This window comes from Python bivittatus, unplaced genomic scaffold (genome assembly GCF_059951505.1).
Source record: "Python bivittatus isolate LINGU-HERP-01145 unplaced genomic scaffold, Pbiv_v1 ctg000700_np1212, whole genome shotgun sequence".
Taxonomy (NCBI): Eukaryota; Metazoa; Chordata; class Lepidosauria; order Squamata; family Pythonidae; genus Python; species Python bivittatus.
Window position 1 is genome coordinate 41032071 of NW_028277098.1, and position 18368 is coordinate 41050438.

The 18368-nt window shown below is 38.7% G+C and overlaps 1 protein-coding gene across 1 annotated transcript; it reads left to right on the top strand.

The window, feature by feature from the left end:
• Window positions 1–135: 135 nt before the first annotated feature.
• Window positions 136–12550, top strand: TACSTD2 (tumor associated calcium signal transducer 2). Its single transcript, XM_088154529.1, has one exon. The coding sequence runs from the start codon at window positions 10426–10428 to the stop codon at window positions 11350–11352; it is 927 nt and encodes a 308-aa protein (XP_088010655.1). The 5' UTR covers window positions 136–10425; the 3' UTR covers window positions 11353–12550.
• Window positions 12551–18368: the final 5818 nt, after the last annotated feature.

The window sequence follows — 18368 nt, forward strand, 5'->3', positions numbered from 1 at the left end:
TTGATGTTGAAATAATTATATTGCCATTCTGTTTAGGAAACACCACCAGGTTATGCTTAATGTATGCTGTCTAGATACTGTCATATGCACTTCTATTTTATAAAATAAGATATACTATATACTTCTGAAAAGGGAGCAATCAATTTAAAAAGAGAGATACTGTACCAGAATTATAATCTCAGCCTTCAACTTCTCAGTTGCTGATGCATGCTAACAGCATTTGAAGGGGAAATTAAGGCTGGGCTGACCTTCATACCACATTATGTTGTCTGAATTGAACAGAACAGAACAGATTTGTGGAATTTAGTATGCCTGTAAAACAGGATGTTCTTACTCAGTGGTATAGATCTGAGGAAAGATACAAAAAATTCTTGTCCAAGTTCTTCTAACCTTTTGGGCCCACAAGCCAGAATATATATCTGAATATAAAATGCAAATTCAATACAAGGGAGAAAGACTATGTCTAAAGGCATAGAAAACTGCAGAATTACTTTCCAGGTTTATCTCTCTTTTTTTTTAACCTGAACTTCATCTTCAGGCTAATGTGCTGTATCTTCCACTCTAGCCTTTCTTGTGCCATTGTAAACCAGGTTCCTTCAATTGTGATAATGCTGGTGTGCAAGTTGTACAAATACTGCTGAATAGTGAATTTATAATGCTTTCTCACTGAACGTCAGCATATATTTGATTCAGTTATTTGCATGTAAGGGCCCTTAGATCATACTGTGCCATATATAGTTGCATTGATATGAAGCCTGCCTTCTACATTTCTTCAGTCTCCAGATTCTTATGTCAGTCAAATTGCATGTGATGTAATGGCTTGTATGTCCTACTGAGATCCTAGCATGGCACTGAAACGACTGCTTTCTAGGAGAAGAAAAATCCCAAAATGCGTTTTGAATTTGCAGTCATTGCCACATACTTTTATTGAAAAATGTTTACATTTATATTGTGTGTAACAAACATTGTAAATAGTGTGCCTTTGTACAGAAAGAATGACTGAACTACTTGACTTCATGTGAAAGCACAGTACGGATATACAGTATTTGCCCATCACATATGCATTTTTATGAGGGAGTAAAAGGAATTAACCACTAAAATAATGGTTATTATAATTATAAAATAATGGAAGTAGCTTTTCCTGGCAATGTTGTATCTCCATAAGTATGTGAAGATGTTTAAAATGTCCTCTTGTTTCAAATTAGCCTTTCCATACACCCAGAAGGAACTTTTCATATAAAAAAAGTGTAATTATGGTAGGTTTCTTTGTGTTTGACTCATAGGATTGCATTTCAGAGCTGTGGAGCAGACCTGTTCCATGGACTCTGGGTTACTCTGTCAGTTCCAAACTTACTGTTAAGGCACATTTTGGTTTCTAGCAGCATATGCTGCAAAGTTGGGATAAAAAAAAAAAAAATCTGTTGGCTATTCATCATGTGTAAATATTGCATAAAGAATTCACCACTCTGGGCATTAAAAAAATGGGTGCCCAAGTAAACTTGTGCTGTAATTGGAAACAACTTGTTTATAATGATTTTCCATGGAGACTTCCCAACTTGCCGCAGAATAGTTACTGCTTGTAAAGGCAGTAATTAGCTGTGGTTCAAACTTAGGTAGAGCCACTAGGGGGAGCTATGCAATAACTGATTCATCATAAACTCCCTTGGGTCCTAGAGAATGGTACTGCACTCTTCCTAATTACCAGGAATTTAACTAAACAAAAACACTATTTTATAAAATCATATAGCTAGGAGGAACCAGCTTCAGAAAACTCACTTTTTCACATCATAGAAATTTGAATAATGGGGTTGGGATTTCATTATTCCCACAACTCATTCGGAGAAAAGGCTTAAAGCTTGAATCATTGGGCTGCTACTGCCTCTTATTTAAAGTAAAATGAAAAACAGGAGAATTGGGATATACAGGTGAAGTGTCAGCTGGTCTTCATTGCAATCTTTCTTTGCAAAAATGTCTTCAGGCCTGTAGAAGTTTTTTTTTTTTTTTAAAGATGAATGGCAGCAGCCAGCATTTCATTTTAAAACGTGCCCTACAAAAGAAAGAAAAGCTAAGAGCATGTTGATGGAGGTGGGCAAAGAGTTTTCTGGAATAAGAGATGACTAAAGGCTGTGTGTACATGTTTGGTGTGTGTTTTACATGGGGTGGAAGTCGTCATCTTGCTGTAGCAGACTTCTACTGAAATTGATTCCCCACCCGTTAGCTGTCAAAATCTGCTCTGGATATTTGGAGGATCCATCACAATAGATTTTGAGGATATGTGAGGGAATAATCTATATTGTCAGCAGAAAAACTTTTTACAGTAATGAAAGCATAAACCTGAACGCAACCCTGATTTAAAAAACGGTGGCATGCTATATTTCTCCAAATGTCTCCAGTTTGCTCTAGTGAAATTGGCATTTTCTTGTAAGTGGTTTTTTTCCTTCTGAGAAACAGCTGACTTGACAGTTGTAACTGAGCCTCATCATTTTCCTTTTTGTGAAATGGATGTTGGGTCAGAAAAAGTCTTAAAGCAATTGTTTTGCTTGGAACTTAGGCTTCGCCTTTCTGCCTTGGACTTGGCTTCCTGCAAAAGCTGGCTTTTGTTTGTTTTTTCCTAGCTTCACCATGTGTGAAGCTTCACACACACACCCCCCCCATCCACATAGGAGAGAACAAAATGGCCAGTTGCAATTATTCTGGGGGTGTTTTCAGCTTGAAACAAGCATTAAAAATGACTGGAATACCTTGCTTCATACATGAAACTATTGCTTTGCACTTTGAAATGGAGCTTTTTGCCCTGGAAATTGAATTTTATGGATGGGAAATATTTTGCACACCCTATATCATGACTTGGTGACTTGGAAAGCCCTTCTGTGGCAGCTGTTTTGTGAATATACCTATCATACTCTCAACGTTCCCACTGTACCTAGAGTCTAAAGCTCCACAAGTGATTTCTAATCAAATGCTTTGTTCGCACACTGCACCGAGAAGCGCTTCAGTGATGGAACATTGATGAACCCGATCATTTTGCTAGTTCTCCCCTCTGGCTTGTCAGTGCAGCGGCAGCCCAGGCTTAAGGTTGAGATTGGGAGTTTGCTATAATCCATGGGAATAGCACCCTGATCACTAGAAAGTCCCTCCATGCTGGAGTTCCTCAAACTGGGAATGCTATTGATGTACCCCACTCAGCTGCCCAGCAGCCTGTCTGACAGAGGTGAACACTGGTGTGGTATCAAAGGACCTCAGCATGTGCCTTTTCTCACATTTTCATGCAGACACTGCTGCATCATGGAGATAGCCTTTCTTCTTACATAAAAATACTTTGTGGGGTTGGAGAGAAGAGATAAAATGAGGGGTTTATCTGCAACCTGTCAGAGATTGAAGCCCTTATCCATCTCTTGGGTTTTGGAAGAGAGATTGGAGTCTATGGAAAAAACATGGTAGACTGAATAGGAAACAATGGTCAAGAGATTTCCCATGACTGCTTTTAATGAATAGAAGAACCAAGAGAAGTTGGGTGAGGGAAGTTTTCCATGCATGCTTTAAGTGGATGGTGCCACCATTGAAAAGTCCAGAAAGGGAACATCGGGTACACAACTTGGCCTCCTCCCAATGTTTCTGAGGACAGCTCCAAACAATTTGACTACCAGCAACAGATTGTTGGAGCTGTCATCTATAATGTCAGAAGGACAGGTTTCTGTCCCTGCAATTCATAATTCTTAAAGTGGCCAGCTTTTTATCCAATTCTTTCACACAATCACCACAATTTCTATCTAGATAATGACCCAGTGTTGTCCTTTAACTCAAGGGAGAGGATAAAGATTCAGTTCTGATACTTCAGTTACCATGGGTAAAAGTTAAGGTTGGATGAAACATAAGGTGCAAATGTTATTTGTTCAGTCGTTAAGTCGTGTCCAACTCTTCGTGACCCCATGAGCCATATTGTGCCAGGCCTTCTTGTCCTTCACTGCCTCCCTGAGTTTGCTCAGTTTCATGCTCATTGCTTCAGTGATGCTATCTAACCATCTCATCCTCTGCTGTCCTTTTCTCCTTTTGCCTTCAGTCTTTCCCAGCATCAGGGTCTTTTCCAAAGAGTCCTCTCTTCGCATTAGGTGACCAAAGTATCTGAGCTTGAGCTTCATTATCGATCCTTCCAATGAGCAGTCAGGGTTGATTTCCTTTAAGATTGACTGGTTTGACCTCCTAGCAGTCCAGGGGACTCTCAAGAGTCTTCTCCAGCACCACAGTTCAAAGGCATAAATTCTTCGGCGCTCAGCCTTCTTTATGGTCCAGCTCTCACAGCTATACATTACTACTGGAAAAACCATAGCTTTGACTATGTGGATCTTTGTCGGCAAGGTGACGTCTCTGCTTTTTAATATGCTGTCTAGTTTGCCATAGCTTTCCTCCCAAGGAGCAACCGTCTTTTAATTTCATGGCTGTAGTCTCCATCTGTGGTGATCTTGGAGCCCAAATAAATGAAGTCTGTTACTGCTTCCATTTCTACCCCTTCTATTTGCCAGGAATTGATGGGTCCAGATGCCATGATCTTAGTTTTTTTTAATGTTGAGTTTCAAGCCAGCTTTCGCACTCTCCTCTTTCACCCTCATCAAGAGGCTCTTTAGTTCTTCACTTTCTGCCATTAGGGTGGTATCATCTGCACATCTGAGGTTGTTGATGTTTCTCCCTGCAATCTGAATTCCGGCTTGTGATTCTTCCAGCCTGGCATTTCTCATGATGTACTCTGCATATAGGTTAAATAAGCAGGGTGACAGTATACAGCCTTGTCGTACTCCTTTCCCTATTTTGAACCAATCGGTTGTTCCGTGACCAGTTCTAACTGTTGCTTCTTGGCCCGCATATAGATTTCTCAGGAGACAAGTAAGATGGTCTGGTACCCCCATCTCTTTAAGAATTAAGCAAAATGTTATGGCTCACCTAAAAGGCTCTGACCTAATGTAGATGAGAAACTAGAAAACAAGGAGGAGGGCAAAGTAGTACAGGAATATATCAGTAGAACATGATATAGTGCCATTTGCTAAAGAAGATCTGGGAAATGGCATCTGGCTTTATAAAAGGATGAATCAAATACAGATGTTGATTGCAGATTCTAAAGTTACTTTTGGTCAAAGGGTGGTACACTGGTAGTACATAGGAGCAACCCATGCAAAAAATTCTTCTAAAGTGTCAGTGTGGTTAATTTCCAGAAACCTGATGTGAGTATGCACTAAGGCCAATGGGGACTGTCCACATGGTCTAGACCAGCAGTACAGAAGAGGAGCACCTTTAAGCTTTAAATAGTTTTAAGTTTAGCATTGCAAGTTAACACTAAAGGAAGAGGGAAAAAGCAAAGACACAGAATTCTAGGCAAGTAATGGTTAGAACTGTGCAAAAATTCAGAATTTGAATTTGAAACTGGTAATCAGTTCCAATCTGCATGATAGGAATTAGTGGTCTAGAACAACTATGGTTGTGACTGATGTTTTCAAGTTGTTTGTGCTGTAAACTTAGATCCACCAACATGAGAATAAGCAAATTCAATTATACTTTCTCCTCAATAGTTGAGGAGAGGGGCTCAACTATTAAATAGCTTGTAACCTAGGGTTGTGTTTTGGGAGAAATAATGGCGGAAAGTCTTCATTTGAAAATGGATCTTTATTTTGATTAGGAAGTTCTGGAGAGAAGAATAAAAGCATTAGGAAGCTGTTTTGCAGAATAGATTTACTGTATTACACCCATAAATTGTTTCTAGGAGTTACCATAAAACCCGCGTATTCCAGATTTTTGAATACTTACAATTATGCATCCAAGCTGAGATCCAAGGCACTGGATTCCAATTTGTGTTCCTCTCATATGCCTCTCCTGCAACTTTATCTAATAAAGAAGACAGATTCCAAAAACTGAAATGACTTGATATGTCATGAATATGGATGAAGCAGCAAGCATTTTTTTGTGGGAATTCCCATTCTGTGGACCAGCCCCCTGAGGTGAGGCTGGCCCCCACTCTTATGGCCTTCCAGAGGCTAGTAAAAACTTGGCTTTCCTGGGGGGCCTTTTGGGATTAGCTATAGAGCAATCAGTGCTAGATTAGTTAAGGCAATACTGTAATGTATTATGACTGCTATAGTGGTATTTTAATATTGCTTGCTATTGTTTTTATTAGGTTTTTTTAAAAAAATCTGTGAACTCCTGGAGTCCCTCTGGATTGAGGCAGGGACAAATCCCATGATTAAATAAATGGTGCAATCCTTGATCCATGTAAATGAATGGAAATAAGGACTTACATAACCAGTTCTTTTTTTAATGAAGGATGGTTCACACTCATTATTGGTTCTCTCATGTCATTGGATAGCTTGTGAAAGCAAGATGAATAGATGCTGAGCCGTCAATCTCAGCTCCAGACCCCACCCATTACCCTGAAAAACAGGCAGTGAGAACCCCATAGAGGGACTTTCTTGGGTAGGCTCATGCAAATGGAATGGAACAGCTGTGGGGAATCAGCATGGCACCCCATTAAAACAATGTGGACGCCATTACAGAAAGATGCGTCCTCCTGATTCAGCTGCAGATGTACCCTGGAAAGCTTTGCAGACTGTATAGTCCATATATTGCTTTAAAAATACCAAGTAATTGATATTGTATCGGGGAAATTAAGTGAATGGGTAACAAGCTTCTGTGCTCCCTTTGTCTCCTCAGTGTTTGTAGAGTAACATCTTCTCTACTGATGACACAAGGCTTGAGTAGTCTCCCTGGCTCTGCATAGGTGGGAGAAGGAATGATACTAATTACAACATATCTGTATAATGCTTTGAAGTACATGCATGTTTTTTTTTGTAAACATGAAGTAACTCACTTTATCTCAAATCTGATCAGGACTATTATGTTAGCTTCTTCTGACAGTGATGGATTATTCTGTTCTTATTCCTGTCAGATTAATATACAGTAATTCTTTCTGTGCATCTTGTCTTTCTGGGTCCATGTTGGATTTAACTTGATAGTTGGATTGTACAATTTGGTTTGCGTTTTGGCCTTACTGGTTCAGTCATAGGTGGCCTGGAAAACTATGGGAATAGGGAGGTGACCAATGTAATAAAAGTATATATTTTTAATCCTTGCAGTAATTGTGGAATGAAAGATAATGTTTTTTATATTCAGATGGTGTTGGAGAGCTGAGACTGAGGAAAAGAGAAGGTTATGATCTTTTGTAATAGATGGGAGAGGTCAGATTCAAACCAGCCCCTTCTTGGTTAAAAACTGAGCTTCTCCAGCACGACAGTCGAATTGATAGACAGGTCAGCACTTTTCCAGACTGCAGGTGAGAACAGGACTGACATCTCCAGTAGGCACAATAGGCACCATGCCTAGGGCCCACAAATTTTTTTTTTTCACACACACACACACACACACACACACACAGACAGAATAAAAATGAAGAAGTTACTGATTTTCATGCCTTTTAATATTTATTTATTTATCTTCATGCCTTTTCATAAAGACAGCCAAGAAGTGTTCACATTTTGTGCGCGAAGCACGTGAACATCCAACCAACGATGCTATTCATAACCTATAGGCATAGCGTGAATACTAAAATTTAGTAACTATAATGAGACGTGGCAGACATTATGATTAATTGGAAACAACAGATTATTATTACAAAATAATGCATCTATTATATACTGTTCCCTATTTCTCCATAAAAGTATGAGGAAAATATTGGAAATCATATAAAAATATAATTTTCCATACTATTATTTTTTATGGCAGGAGGGGCCCATGAAGGCACAAGTAGCTGGGCCTTCGAAAGACATTTCTGTGACCCTGGGTGGGAGACATGACTTGCAAAGCTTTCCCATGTATATAGGAACATACACAGGAGAAACAACTACCCCACAAGAGAGCACACCAGTTAAAATGGTTGGGCAGATCTTTTTCCTCCTTTCTATATTAGGATTGTGTTTGCATGGAATTTTCAAGACAGAGGACATTTCATGGATTGTTCTACATCTGTAGCGCCTGTGGAGTGTTTGTGTGCGTCTCCAAAAAGTCAGGATGGCAGCTGTGACTGTGGGATTGAAGCCCGGCCTTTTTTCACATGGTGTGTGTGTGTGACACATCGGGGCGGGGCTTCACTCAGATGGTTGCAGCCCCCATCTTGATTTTTTTTTTTTATGCTCTTGCAAACATCCCTGGTGGTGTTCTTGATCAAATTCTGTTTCATGAATAGAAATTATATAATAAATGAACTTGGTATAGACATGTCTATGCCCAGTTAATATTGATGACAATTCCCATCAAACTGGAGATTATCCTATCCTGCTTTTCATTCTCCTTCAATTATCCTTCTTTCCTCTGCTTCGGTTATTTCCTGGATATTTTACTTTCTCAAAACCTGTTTGACACCCTGGCGTTCTGCAGTGCCTAGAATTTTCAGCCAGCTGGGCATTCAGTCCCAACGCATCGAGAGTTTGGGAAAGGTGCTTTCAAATTTTGCCTGTTGTTTCCCTGATGCTTTCAGATTGCCACACAATTTTCTAGCCAGTACTACTAGTAATACACTGCGGAATGTTTTGGCAGTAATAAAAAAGTGGAAGGAAGTAACACCCGTGGAAGAAAGGGCTCAAACAACAGTATTTGATGAGTAGCATAGGAGAAGAATTGAGGAACAGGAAGGAAAAGAAACACTGGTTTCAGAGACAGTTATCCCAAATCAGATGTCAGAGGTAATACTAGGGACTAACTAGATAACTAAAATAAGAAAGGGTCTTGTAGCAAATTAAAGAGTAACAACTTTAATTACTCTTTAAGGTACCACAAGTTTGTTCCTTATTGCTACTGAAAAAGAGTAACATGGGCACCCCCATCCCGAAACTGGGTAATTGAAGTGCTTTAGTTAATCATTCCTTGTATGTTAAAAGTGCAGGGACAAGGTTCATTTATTAGAGAATCCTCAATATGTAAGACAAAGTATCTCACAGGCTACCAGAGCAAAATTTTAGCACACATCTCAAGTGCAGCAGAGACTGAGCAAAGCCTTGGATATGTGACATTGAAAAATTACAAGTCTGGTTTCTTGTAATGCAACTCTAGACGTGCACTAAAAAAAGTAATTCCCACGAAAGCCCATGTGGCTTAGATCCAGGATGTAGCACTGCAGCTTTTAAGAATATGTAGGTGTTCCTATGATTTGCAATAGCAACTGTTTTGAAAAAGCACTGGGACACAATTTTTAAAAACCTATCGAAAATAACCAATTCAAGCAACATGCACCAGAGAAGATAGTCTCACAGTACAAAAGCTATAAAATGGAGGAATGGACCTTTGAAGAATGTTTTCTGTATAGGGAGATGAAATGGATATTTCCTCATTGTGTGAAATATCCTCCCTCTGATAACTATAGATTTTTTTTTAAAAAGTCCTTGTTCCCACTGGCTGTGTTTCTGTGATTCAGAGGAGAGCAAGTTACTAAAGGTCAGTGCGACTGGGAGCAACTTTCCCCAAATACCATTTGACTGAAAAAGCCATTTCTCATATCCCACTGAAGCAAAACCCAATTTGCCATAGAGCACTGGTCAATCATGGTTCCCCAGTGAACATACTTGCAGATGTCAATGTTTGCCAGAGGTACACTGTTTAAGTGAATAAGGATAGATTGTGTGAAATTACCCTGTCAGGGACCTCAAAAATCCACTCCATATTAGAGGAAGTGAACTATAAATGAGACAGGGTTGAGCATTTGAGTCATCTCAAGAGATAATAAGTATTCCTCTTAAAATTGGTCTTGCACTATCACTTATTTGCATGCTCATCACTGTTTCATGGAAGAATTAAAGAGATATCTCAGGAGTTCATCTGAAATCACTCAAGAGCTGACCATCAAGAACCACTGAATCCTCAAAAACTTTGAAGAGAGTTACTCAATTTCCTCTCCATCCTTGAGTTCTGTCCATTGTGTGTACTGACCCCTGAAGCCAACATTAATCTATCCTGTTGCAGGTGTACACCCTATAGCTAACAGAATGAATATGCAGTATGGTCTTCCATTGGTATGTAGCCTGGCACTTAAAGCTCAGCCCATGAGGGAGGTGTGTTTCTATTCACAAAAGAGCTTATAGTAGTGTTATATTGGTTTCTGTGTTTTTGGCATCTTGTGCTTCCTCATTCAGTGGGAGGAAAGAAATGAGAGATGCTACCACACCCTAATGGAAGAAGGTGTAGTGCTCTTTGGCCTCTGTTTTGACCTGTTTTGTTTGTGAGTCACGAGCTAAATTGATTGGGTGGGTCTGACATTCATTTTCAAAGAGAGGAAGCAGGAGGTGCACCCAGTCACACAGAAACTGGGAGGCTCTTGCTGTGGATGGATCTTGTCTTCAGGCTGCTGTATTCAACTGCCCTTTTCCAAAGCCATCTTCTGCTCATCCTCTCCAACCTATGGAGTCTACTTTCAGAATCATACTGTTTTTGATGGTCATGGCTGCATCAGCAGCACAGGAGTACTGCATATGTCCAACCAACAGACGGACGCATTGTGTTGTGGAGCATGGTAGCTGCGTCTGCAAGGCTCTGGGTTCAAATCAGAAAGTGGACTGTTCAACGCTGACGTCTAAATGTCTGCTTATGAAGGCAGAGGTGGGTGCCCCAAAAGGCAGGCGGTTTTCAAAACCTGAAACTGGTTTTTTGGATAATGATGGGCTATATGATCCAGACTGTGACAACAGTGGCATCTTCAAAGCCAGGCAATGCAATCATACAGATACTTGTTGGTGTGTGAACAGTGCTGGGGTCAGGAGAACGGATAAGAGTGATAAAAACATACGGTGCAACGAGCTTGTTAGAACCAACCGGATTTTCATTGACCTAAAGCACAAAAAGCGTGAATCTGCCTTCTCTGAGTCCGAAGTAGCAAGCAGTCTCCTGCAACTCATTCAGAGCCGGTACATGCTCCAACCAAGCTTCATCCCTTCTATTAAGTATGATTACCCATTCATCCGTATTGACTTGAAACAGAACATTTCACAGAAGTCTTACAGAGATGTGGATATTGCAGATGTAGCGTATTACTTTGAAAAAGATATCAAACGTGACTCCCATTTTACCTCTGATAATATATTTAAAATCACTGTCAATGGAGAACCATTAGATATTGAAGGAATCCTAATTTATTATGTTGATGAAATCCCCCCAGAGTTCTCAATGCAGCACCTGACAGCTGGTGTTATTGCAGTGGTGGTGGTGGTTCTCTTGGCCATTATAATTGGGATTACCGTGCTTGTGATTATTAGAAGATGGAGGACTGGGAAATATCAGAAGGTTGAGATTAAGGAAATGGGAGAAATGAAAATAAATCAGATTTCATAGATGCTGTAATTTGAAGATAGAATTAAGATTTTGATGCTGAGGAAATGAAAAATAGATTATACCATGTTGTTTGAATGGAAGGAGGTATTAATTTTTCTTTCTAAAAAAAATAATCAGGTAAAAACAATAGCTTTGTGGAATCTTCCCCCATTGCAAAGTGGAAAACTGATACAGCTTGAATATAATATATATTTGATGTTTCAGAAAAAAAAATCCTGCGCTATAACCTATTCCTGAAATGTTTGTTTCATGTTTTTTTTTAAAAAGAAAACAATGTTGTTCCATAGCTACACAGTTAGCTTAATTTATCCTAACTCTGTTTCTATACCTGTTTTTATGCATATATTAAAAGATTTTTTTCCTGTGTCTCTTAAGCACACATATACAGGATGCATCTGTACATCCAAGATTGGCTTTCTGTTGTTAAAGGTGTTACACTTTTATTTTATAAGTTTAATTGGCTGAAAATGTTTCCTTTTGTAAAGTAATGCCAGCATAGCTTTTCTAATGGAATAGATCTGTATGGTTCCTTGAAATAAATTTTCTTAACTTTAAATTGCTATTAAACTTAATGCTGTGATGAGAAATGTAACTTAGCATAGATCAGGGGTGGAGAACATGTGCCCTACAGATTTTGCTGAACTACAATCCCCAGTGTCCCTCACCATCGGCCATACCAGCTGAGGCTGCTGGAAGTTGCAGGTCAGCAACAGTGGAAGGAGACAGGTTCCTCATAAACTGACTATTGCTCCTCTAGCTTTTATTGTACAGATAAGCTTTGGAGTGCTTGCTGAATTTCTGCTGTAAGGTTGCACTCTCTAGTACTGTGTTGGAGGGTGGTATGTCAATTGTTTAGACTACCCTAAAGTGGATGACCTAATTTTGCCATTGCCAGTCACTACTATTTCCTGAGAACATCATCAGTTTTCATCTGATGATGATCTAGCACCATTTCATAGTAAGCTAGTGAAGCTCTAAGGGAAACTCGGCATCATGCAATAAACGCTTGTAAGTAGCTAATTCCTTGTAACTTAGTTGTGGAAAACCCCACTTCCTCCCCCACCCCTCTGCTGTTTAACAGCCAAAGCCGTTCAGCTGAGCGTTTAGGACATGACGTGGTTTGCTGTTTCTTGTTAACCAAGGCAATCCTTTAAATAAATAATGCACTCCCTCTTAGTTTTGTAACATTGCCAAGATGTAAGAACTAGCAATGCTGTCCATTTATTTTTATTTCAAACATAAAACTAGGTATTGAAAAAGAAACACTTATTAATGGAAATTCATTTCTATAATTAGCCATCTGAAAATAACTTACGCACCACTGAAAACAACTTATATAACGTCGAAAAAAGGGAAGGATGTTTACCGTTTTTTAAACTCATCTTTGTTTCACTGCAGATAGATCTAGTCTACAAATACTGATCCACTGTTTTATTGGTGTTCCCTGCGGTTCAATGCTAGGCTTAGTGCTCAATATGCAATATCCAATCTTTAAGGCCAGCCCTTTGGTTAACAACTAACATAACACAATATAGGCAGAATAAAATCACTAGTAAGAAAAAATGTGCTACTCCTGCCCTAGTGTAAAATAGCAATCTTCTCAAGACTTCTCCCCTACAATAACAGGCTATTAGCATAGTTATTACAAACTTTAATAGTGATCACAAGCTTGCACAATCGCTTTCTTCATCACCTGTTATTTCTTATCCATGTCTACATGAATAGGTCCACGTTGTCCATCATAAGTGAATAAGAGCTCCAGTGAAGGAGGATTGCTCTGGCATAGCTCTGTGTCACATCATTCTTTTGCTTAACTTCCAACGATTGGCAAGAGAATGATCCACTGAGTAGCAAATATAACTTGAAGCTATTCTGAAATTTTGCTCCAAATTGTGCTTTCAGAACCTTGAGCGAGAGTTGGAAGACACTGGGTTTTGTTCAAACTGTCTTGGTTTTGGAATACTCAGAATTGCAGGGTGTTTTTGGTTCAATCGTGGATCCTGAAATTTTACTATGCAGACTTAGAGTAGCCAGATGCAAAAGAGGACAGGTTATTGCACATGTAAGTGTTGCATAGAAGAACAAATTTATGTAGGTGTTACCATCATGCCAGCTACTTATTCTAAAAATTCTTTTTTAAATGAACACCTACAGAAGCTTCAAGAGTTCTGTATCTAGCCAGCATCCAAGTTGTGGCGTGTAGAACTTAATTGTTCAGCAAAAATCTCCACTTTATGAAAAGATAACAATCCTTTCATTCAAGTTTGGAAGTAGTAGCAGTAGTTGTTTCTATCACTATTTACCTACATATGCTAAGATGACTGAAATATACAAGTTTCCATAAGGCCAGGAGCTTTAGTTGATACAGAGGATTGTAGCTCATCTCTTACTAGACATGACAAAGCAGCTGGACAATCTGTCACACTAAGTCATATTGTGGCATGTTTGATTCTGGCTTAGCTCATCTCATGGTTGAGGGCAGGGAGGCCAGTGATATCACACATGTCATGACATCATGACACAAATGATGCAAAGTACATTATTGATCTCATTTGTATCATGATATGATGCAAGTGACATCATTGTTTATATCAGATGCTTATGATAAGTTGTATCAACCTAGCAAATGTAGATTATAAATGGTGGTTTATCACTTAATATGTTATATCCATGCAGCTACTGTGGTTGTAAACCATGGTTTATTTAGTCTTATTATGACACTAGCCATTGTGATTTATACTGGCTTAGTGATTGTGTTTGCACAGTATATTAAATTATACACAGTGATTTTGCAAGACACATACATCAAGTGAGACAAATTTTTCCTTAGTAGAAATAAAAATTATTTTACATAAAATACGCAACACAAAACAGACTATTTTCCATATATTGGAGTAACTGATTAAATACAAATAAAGATGGGGGATGCTGAAATAATTAGCAACTTGTTGAAAATTATGCTACCAAGGTTACTAGTAATTATGGTTTTATACTACCTCTTAGGTCAGAGGAACACGCTCTTAAAACCATTGATATGGAGCAATAGGCCAGGACTGTTTGTTTCTGGGTTCCACAGATGTATCTGGCTTCCCTGAGAAACAGGATGCTTGGCAAGATTTTGTTAATAAATAAAAATAAGCTTTTCATCTCATCCAGATGAGCTCTCCTCGGGTTCTTATATTCTTAGCCACTTTTTCAAATGAGTTTCATTGAGTAAACGAAACTACATTTTGTTCAAATATAGCTCAAATCATTTGGACAATTCCATCACAATGTTTTGAGCAGACTGCATTTCAGTGAATCAAAACTGGAAATGTTCTAGGTTGCTTGTGTTTCAATGAATACAGTGTATAATGACAGAAGGAAGCTGAAAGATTCAATGGATAACGAGGAAGATAAATGTGATTAATCAAAACTGTAACACAAAAGAAAAACAGAAAAATACTGATAAAGGGTAAGGAGAAGATGGGTATGGGACAGGAAACGCTAGAAGACAATAAAAGTAGAACAAGCTATGCATTTTAAAACTTATATCAAATTTTCTGTAATTAGTTAACCTCATCTGAAAATGGATAGGCTCTGATATTTCTATGTGTGCCATCGAGAAGCAATGGTGTTTGTTGCTAAGGGAGAGAGAAAGCTCTGAGGTCATAAATGGGGAGGGATACAGTACTTTATATGTCAGTAATTAATCAAAGGAACAGAAAGATTAATTGCAGCAAGGAACACACAGAATATCTCTAGCCATGTGTCATTCTCAATTCAAAGAAAAGGCACAGGAATAACAATACTTTAACCGAGTCTATGTCTGGGTTGAGGAACCTGTGGCTTTTGGGTCCTAGCAAAAGGAGGTGTTGGGGGACTAATTTTAGTCACTATAACCTTAAGAAGTGAATGAGAAACTTGAATCAATATGTTTCATGTGTTGCCTCCAGCTTTTCCCATACTGGCTCATTCCTTAGCACCTCCAGAAAACGGCTACCATGGACCCAAAGGAATAGGAGAATTTTTGGAAGTAAAGTACTCAAAAAAATAAAGTATTGCAGGTTTCAAAAGTTGTTGAGGGAAGGCTTTGAAAATGCTTTCAAAGTAACAGGTAACAGACTAAAGCCGTGTTTCTCAACCTTAGCAACTATAAGATGTGTGGACTTCAACCCCCAGAATTCCCCAGTCAACTGTTCCCCAACTGGCTGGGGAATTCTGGGAGTTGAAGTCCACACGTCTTAAAGTTGCCAAGGTTGAAAAACACTGGACTAAAGAGTCCTTCTCCGAAGGGATTCATTTGAGTAGATATTAGGCACATTTAAAAGAACACTCTGGAATAGTCCTTGATACTATGCTGTGTCTGGATCTTCAGGTGCAGGCTTGTACAGATGTACAGTTAACCATCTATTGGCGATATCACATTTAGACTATTGCCACCTGTCCGTGTAGGGTTATTCTTGAAAAGAATATGGCAGCTTCACTTAGTGTGGTGCACAGTATCATGACTGTATTATTCCAGTTCTGAAAGTTCAGCTGAGGGCTTCTGCATCACTCCCAGTATTTCCCCAAGGAGCTAAGATATGTAACTTTAATTTCCCCTTGCAAATAGTTAGCAATCAGTTTTTAAGCAAAGTTTTAATATTATGGATATTTTTTCCATTTTAATTTTCATCATACAATACATTGGTGACAACTGTTGAAAAATGGCATTGAAATACCATAAAGAGATTTCCTTGTATTGTCTGCTATTTTATAGGATTTTTTAAAATGTATAATTACAAGTATTTTTTTTATAAATCAGGTATATTTCAGTTAGGGCAGATTATATCAATAAATAATCATGTTATAACAGCAATAAAAACAAAATAATATATATCTTACATTTTTATTTAACCACTTGTTCAGAGAATGATTGCAATATTATAAATTGCTTCTCAATTCCCTGTTCCTTAATAGGGTTGTTAATACTATTACAACCATAATCTTTCCCATGCAGGTACAATTAGCATTTTCAAAGCCTTCCCATTGATCTGCCTCAGGGTTTTGATAAATTTCTAAGAGCTGCAATTACCTCACTTTAATGCTGAAATTAATCTGGAGATATTACAATGGCCTATTAGGGTAGTAAGATTTGACTTTTTCAGTTTTTTTAAAAAAAATATGGCTTGGCAGCATTTGCACAATTCCTTATGCCACAGTTTTGCCTTGTTAAAATTTTGCACACTGAATAAGCTGACAAGACCTCATTTGATTTTCATGAAGGCCTTTACTCCCTCAAGGACAGTAGACGTGGAATTTTACTCCAGCACACTTTACTACCTAGGAAATAATTATAAGACACAAGGCGGTTATCTAAATGAGAGATAGAATGAGAATGGATTTGTAATCCTCCTTTGAGGTCTTAGAGCTAAGTCCAGAAGAACTGGTGACATTTGCTCCCATTATTTTTCAGGCAATCATTCTTTGGAATAAATGTCTGTCTGCATTTATGAGAGCATATGCGATTTTTGCGGGCCTACTTTCAACAACACAAAAACAAAACAAAAAGCTACATTAGCTTTAATCCTTTAACTGAATGAAAATTCCAACACACCAAGGGTGGAAAATTTCTTAGTGGACACACCTCCCCTACCACCCCCTTCCATTGAAGACATAGTTACGCAATACAAAAATGTTAAAATCTCTTACTACATTCATTAAAATGCTCCTGGGGAAGGGTTTAGAAGCTTTCTTTTGAAAGGTATTTAAAAGGCTATTTAAGAAATGAAGGTTCTCTTATTAAAGATAGTGATAGCCAAATATACTGCTGCCAAGAAAAATACATTCTGTAGACACATTCATGAAATCACCAGCAATCCAACTTCACTTGGAAGCTTTATTTATACATGTGGCATGCATACACCCCCTTTTTGGTCAGTGAAAGGCTTTAGAGTTAAGTGCTTCCTAACACTTCAGTTTCCTTGAATTGGGTGTCCTCTGATGTTTGAGTCTTCAGCACCCATCAGTCCCATTCAGCATAACCAAAGGCAAGAGATTGTGGGAGCCCTACACCAAAATGTTTAAAGTGGAAGGCTGTCCACTTCTGTTTTACAAGGAAGCCGCTACTGTACTGCGTTTCTCTTTTCTCTCAGTGACAACACTCCATGCATATTTTAAATATGGGGTAAAAAACCCTTGATGATGCAGGCTAAGGCTGTTGGGAGTCAGTTGTTGTTGTTGTTGTTGTTTAGTCGTTAAGTCGTGTCCGACTCTTCATGACCCCATGAACCATATTGCGCCAGGCCTTCCTGTCCTTCACTGCCTCCCTGAGTTTGCTCAGTTTCATGCTCATTGCTTCAGTGATGCTATCTAACATCCTCTGCCGTCCTCTTCTCCTTTTGCCTTCAATCTTTCCCAGCATCAGGGTCTTCTCCAAAGAGATCTCTCTTTGCATTAGGTGACCAAAGTATCTGAGCTTGAGCTTCATTATCGATCCTTCCAATGAGCAATCAGGGTTGATTTCCTTTCAGATTGACTGGTTTGACCTCCTAGCAGTCCAGGGGACTCTCAAGAGTCTTCTCCAGCACCACAGTTCAAATTGGGAGTCAGAGTCAAATATATTTGGAGTTTAGCATGTTAGGGAATCTCCAGGCTATCAGAAGGTCTGGGGAAGCCAAATTGTGTAACTGTACTTATTCATTAGATCTATATATCCCCATCTTTTCTTCAGCTCAAGGCAGCATACATAACGGTTTTAATTTATTAAAATACAGTCATAGACTAAATACACAAAAGTTAAAAAATACATTACCCAGTATCCAATAAAAACCTATTCATCTCTGTACTAGATACACCTGGGGAAACAATAAGGTCCAAAACCTTCTAACTGTCATAGCGATGGTACAAAATTTAGCTACAGTTCTAGAGACTTCCCAATCAGGGTCTTTTAGTAGGTAGCACATGATTGCCATATGACAGTGGTCTGAATAGTTAGTGCGCATAACATTATCTTTTCTCATTTTTCCCCACAACAAACAACAATTGTTGGACTG

Excerpts from the sequence above, each read along its gene's own strand:
- TACSTD2 (XM_088154529.1), top strand. The coding sequence starts at position 10,426 with ATGGAGTCTACTTTCAGAATCATACTGTTTTTGATGGTCATGGCTGCA.